The sequence below is a fragment of the Fukomys damarensis genome, unplaced genomic scaffold (assembly GCF_012274545.1).
Source record: "Fukomys damarensis isolate Sample0158 unplaced genomic scaffold, DMR_v1.0_HiC HiC_scaffold_16, whole genome shotgun sequence".
Lineage (NCBI taxonomy): Eukaryota > Metazoa > Chordata > Mammalia > Rodentia > Bathyergidae > Fukomys > Fukomys damarensis.
Window position 1 is genome coordinate 130,745,576 of NW_022900928.1, and position 6,012 is coordinate 130,751,587.

General features: G+C 38.5%; 1 protein-coding gene across 1 annotated transcript; it reads left to right on the forward strand.

Moving 5' to 3' along the window:
• The first annotated feature begins 3,342 nt into the window (after positions 1-3,342).
• Positions 3,343-4,274, forward strand: LOC104863639 (UDP-glucuronosyltransferase 1-9). The gene has a single exon (XM_010626159.2). It carries the CDS (start codon positions 3,343-3,345, stop codon positions 4,216-4,218), a length of 876 nt encoding a protein of 291 aa, XP_010624461.1. The 3' UTR covers positions 4,219-4,274.
• Positions 4,275-6,012: the final 1,738 nt, after the last annotated feature.

The following is a 6,012-nucleotide window of genomic DNA, read 5'->3' on the forward strand; positions in this document are numbered from 1 at the left end:
TTGTATGAACATCTGCTTTTTCTCTGTGCTGAGATGGGCTTGCTGCCTAGGTCCACTGTCCAGTGAGGACTCTGCAGAGCTGAGGGCTGGATTCTATAATGGCACCTGGTCAGGCCAGTCATGAATTGTTTCCTTTGGTCAGCCAATTCCTATATTTTGGATCTGCTGCAGGCTGGACTGTAGCCATTAGGTAGTGTCTTTCTAAGAGTGACAACCAAGAGGCTTTATTTCTTACTCCTTCAGAGTAGAGCTGTATTTTTCATCTTTTTAGTTGAACCAAATGGCTCTTTGAATTCCCATGTGGAGCAGGTCTAGCTTTGTTTTTCAACTTACAGAGATGGGAATTTAGCTGTGTGGGTGAGGTCATTGTGCAATCTTTTAAACTGAGTTGAGCCATTGCTTGACTTTCTGATCAAGCAGGATTTCCCTTTTGCCTCTATGGAAAATATGAAGGAGTTGCTAGGAAGTTTTTGATGAATATAGCTGCTACTTGATTCCCCAGGTCAAGCTGAATCTACACCTTCCACTGACTGAGATCCACAGCAGTTGGAATCTTTTTGCCTGGGTGGGATCAGTGGGCATTTTTTCCCCTTCAGAGTGCAGCTGCTTGATTTTACAGAAGAAAACAAATTGAAATTCTTTGCTTATATGAGGTGTAGCTAACCTAGAGTCTTCTTGCCTGTTCAGGTGGTTGGGTGGGCTTTTTTGGCTGAAAGAAAACTGACTTTCTGGATGAAGCAGCACTAGCCCCTACATTTTTCTAAGTTTGGTTGAGGAGGTTGTTTCCTTGCTGGGTGGGCACATTGGGATGGGCACTGAGGTTGGGCTGGGAGATGTACAGTCCAGGGCCACAAGCTAGGGTGAACTTTCCTTCTTGCTTATGTAGGCAACCAGGTCAACTGTATGGGTTTTCTCTGAGGTTGGTAGATCTTTCTAATCAGGTGCCACAGCTAGTGGCAATGCTGAGTTCCCACCAAGGTTCACATATAAATGACTCTGATCTGTGTCCTCTTTTTGGTTTCTACCTGCCACCAGGTAGAAAATATTCCATTTCCACTATGTTATCTTGAGAAGAGACTGAAGTAGGCATCTTTGGAAATTTTTTGCCTTGCTAAGATAGCAGGATAAGTGCATACAGTTCTCTTTTTCATATGTAGAACCATGGACTTGAAGAATCTGGTATTCTGTTGATTTGGGGATGCAGGGGGGTGGTGGCCCAGGTGGGGTGAGAACATTTTTTATTTTTCATTTTGGATTTTATTCAGTTCTGTGGACCAAGCAGGAGTCTCAGTTTTTTTCCAATTGTTGGGGTTTTCCAAACAGATTTTGTTATAGAAGGAATTGGCAAGAGACACACACATAGAGAAGAGCTGAATGGAAGTAAAATAATAAAAAGTTTATTTTGTCAATAAAAGGTCAATCACACTAAAAGCAGTGCCAGTGATTAACTACCTATTGAGTTGCAGCTTCTTTTACAGGTTTTACAGCTATGACCTCATTCAGGTGGTTACATTTCATTTCCTCAGTTCACATTAACCCCGTACAAATTGCAGTAACAAGACAGTTAACTTTAACCCAGATGTAACAATTCCTTGTAGTTAGGGAGTTTACCTTAAGATTAGTCTAGCTATCTATTCTAGTGCACAGGAACAGGTTGTTCAAGGTTAAGTGTGAGGCCAGATGTCCCATTTCATGGTCAATGCCTCCAGTGTCTGTTAATTGTGTGTGTGTGGGGGGTGGTTTTTTGAGACAGGGTCTCACTATGTAGTTGAGGCTAACCTGGAACTCATTATGTAGCTCAGGCTGGTCTCAAACTCACAGTGATCCTTCTGCCTCAGCCTCCCAAGTGCTGGGATTACAGGCATGAACCACCATGCCCGGCTATTGTCTGTTAATTTTGAACTAAACGTAGCAGATTGCTGTTAGAGACAGCAGAAGTCATTTTACATTTTCCTAACATTTTGTAGATTTTTGGATTATTTACAAAAGTTCTCTGTATCATTTCTCCCTTTGTTCTGGGGGTAACACCTTACTCATCCTTGAATTTATACCAATTACAGTCTGATGGCAGAAACAAGTTGAACTTTATATGGAAAGAAGGAAGTCTGAGACTTGCTATACACCAGCCTTATAGACATCACTCTAACCATTTTCAATCTTCCAACATAATCATCTGAGAGTGCCGCAGGCAACAAGGAAATTGGTGACTAAGCAGATGTCCAGTAATATTTAGTGTCCTCAAAAGAGCCGTCTGGTGCAAGGGTCATGCTGCTGCATTGACCCTTCACCGGATCCTGAGGGTGTGTGACCTGACATAGTTGCATTCCACTGGGCTCAGTCTTGAAGGCACTAGACACCTGCCTAAAGTCATTCAGTCCTATGAACAAGCATGCCTTGTGTACTTTCTCTGTGCAAGGCATAGTATGGATGTTGCGGAAGGAGGGTGAAGCATGAAGTCATTTCCTCTGATCTCAAAGAATGCTGTGTGGGAGACGCAGAAGTTCCTGAATGATGCCTGCAGGCTGACAGGGTGAGCTCACTCTGTGTTTAGAATGTGGGAGCATAGAGGAAAGAGAGAGACATCTAGTACAATGCTCTGGCCGGTTCTAGGCAGGTGACTACCATCTGTATTGGCTGTCTCAAGGAGAAAGTGATTTAAAATAGATAACAATTACATTTCTTCTAATCCCTGGAATAGTCCTATAGGTGGGCTGTCAGTCTTGGTTTTTTTGTTTTTTTTTTTTTTTGCATGGGAGAAGTTTTAGAATATTTGGAAATGGAACAGATATCTTGCTGGAAATAAAACAAGAGAAGCAGTGCTACATAGTCATGTTGGGGTCACTTACGAACCATAATTCCACTGCCAGGAAGAGGGTCGAGGGTAAGGACTTTGCAGTGTTCCAACCTGAGATGCCAATTCCATTCGCAGGAAAGAGCCATTGGTAATGTAAAGATAAAATCCACATTTTGCTTTGGGACAAATTTCAGAAATACAGGATCTAGTCAGATCAGCCTTACTAGTATCTCTCTGAGGGCTGAGCATCCAAATACACTGCTAGTAAACTCTGTTTCTAAACTGACATGGCATTAAAAGGTTTGACTCTCCCCCAAACCCGAAACATGAGATGCTCCTGTCTGGAAATCCTACGAGTAGGTATCTTAAGGGACACTACTCACATGTTTTGTCATGAATAGATAATTGGCAGTGGGTGTGATGTATTTAAATGAATATGAGTACACACCCTCTGGTGGCACAGATTTTCTGTGTTTATTCCTTGAGCTGATGGCATCAAATGAGCATAGAGTCTAAGCATCTGGATAGCTCTGGGTAGCAGTTACTCCATGGCTCCTACACTTGTTCCCCCACTAGCTTTTGTGTGTCTGCTGCTGGCAGGAGGCTTTGCCCAGGCAGGCAGGCTGCTGATGGTGCCCATGGACGGGAGCCACTGGTTCACCATGCGCTCGGTGGTGGAGAAACTCGTCCAGAGAGGGCATGAGGTGGTAGTGGTCATGCCGGAGGTGAGCTGGCAACTGGGGCAGTCACGGAATTTCACAGTGAAGACTTACTCAACTTCTTACACTCTGGAGGATTGGAACCAGGAGTTCAAGACTTTTGTTGATGCCCAATGGAAAAATCAGGGCCAAACTATATTGTATTTATTACTGGGTTCATCCAACAGTTTCTTTGAACTGTGTTTTCTACAGTGTAGGAGTTTGTTTAATGACAAGAAGTTGGTAGAATATTTAAAGGAGAGTTCTTTTGATGCTGTGTTTCTGGATCCTTTCAATATCTGTGGCTTAATTGTTGCTAAATATTTTTCGCTCCCATCTGTGGTCTTCACCAGGGGAGTATTTTGCCAATTTCTTCAAGAAGGGGCTCAGAGTCCTGCTCCTCTTTCATATGTTCCCATTCTTCTCTCAGGCTTCTCAGATGACATGACTTTCAAGGAGAGAGTATACAACCAAATTTTCCACTTGTCAGAGCATTTATTTTGTCCACATTTCTTCAAAAAAGCTTTAGAAATTGCCTCTGAAATTCTCCCAACATCCATCACCACATATGATCTCTTCAGTCACACATCCATTTGGTTGTTCCGCATGGACTTTGTCTTTGACTATCCCAGACCTGTGATGCCCAACATGGTCTTCGTTGGTGGAATCAACTGCCATCAGGGAAAGCCTTTGTCTAAGGTATGTTCTCTCACCATGACATATTAAGAAAATTTGGCCAAAATATTAAATCTTTTCTAATTGTTATGTGTTGTTTATGTTCATCACAGTTCAAATTTCATTGAGGCTTAACAAATTCTTGTGTGGCATTCATTTAATTGTTCATTAGCAAATTTTATAAACCCACCCTCCTTGATATCAAAATATCTGGAAGCAGGAGTAGAATCAATAGTCTTTCATATATTTTCCATGCTACATTTTAAAATTCTATTTTTGGAAAAACAGTGAAATACATCAGGAATTGAAACTTTCATAGTTGCCATTTCTGTACTATATCCTCTAAGAAAATGCTCTTAACAGTTTTCCATACAACGTTCTTGTTTTTTAAAAAAATTACTTTATAAGGGGCCAGGGATTTAGCTCAGTGGTTCCAGCACCTGCTTTGCAAGTTCAAGGGCCCAAGTTTGATCTCCAGTACCCCCCAAAAAATTACTTTATAAGTATGTGTATATGTAGTCTAAATTCTCACAGCTATTTTATTAAAATAATGTTTAATATCAGGCTGTTCTTTACCTTGTTCTTTCACTTACCAGTAAATCATAGTGACCTTTGAAGGCCAGTACTTACAGATTTGACATGTTCTTTCAAAAATTCCATATAAACTATAAACTATAGTTTATAAACTATATATTCTAAACTATATATGTTTATAAATTATATATTCTTACTTTCTTTACACTCAAAGATGTCCAAATTCTTTTCTTATCTCAGCATGATAGTTTTAGAAGAGTCACTAGATCTAATGATATATATATAAAATACGTTTTAATAAAATGGACGATAGTTTGGCCCACAGTATCTGAGAAATCTTCTCAGCTACAGATGTTATCAAACTTTTAATTTTTTCTTAGTTTTCTGGGCAAAAAGAAATCTGTGTGGCTATTTCAGTTTTCAATTCTTCTTTCATAGATATATTGGCTATTTGTATTTTCTCTTCTATGAATTACATATTCACATTCTCTAACCATCTTATAGGATTATTTGTCATTGTATAACTAAACCTACAAGGTTCTTGGGTAGTAAGAATATTAACACTGAGCTTTTATTATTTTTGCTGGAAATGTCATTTTCTTGGCTGTTCTTTTTTTTTAATCCTAGAAGATTTTCATTTTTGGAAAATCAAATTGGTTAGCTTTTCTTTAATTTTTCTATATTTTACTTGTTGTCTCAAGACTACTACAAATACTTTCTCTATGTCATGTTTTAGTGTTTTTAATTCCTGTAATCTTGATAATACCTTTTATGCAAATGAAACCTTTAAGCTATACAATGGTGGGTATCTAACTTTACTTTCTGCTCAATGAGTATTCTGTTATACTAATACCATTTAATAAAAACATCACTCTTCATCCCTAGAATTGAAAGGCATCTTTATCATATCTTAAATTTTTATATTTATTTAAATCTGCTTCTGAACTTTCAGTTCTTTTCTACTGATTTATTTATCTATTCATGGTGTAGTATTATAGTTTGATTAAGTTGCTTTGTAATAACATTTAATATCTGGTGGGGTGAACATTGTACTCTTGCCTTTCTAAATTTTGTTGGTGATTCTAATAATACATTCTTGTTCATAAATTTAAAAGGTGTAATAATTAAAATTGTTATATCTAGTTCAAAAACACTAGGATTCTGTTAATATTATATCAAATATTTCCATTAATTTGAAAAAGATTGGGATGTTATTGCTTTTGTCTTGCTATTCAGAAAGATATATTCCTTTTTGATTCAGATCTAATTTTAGTCTAGCAATAAAATTTTGTACTTTTCTTCATATCACCC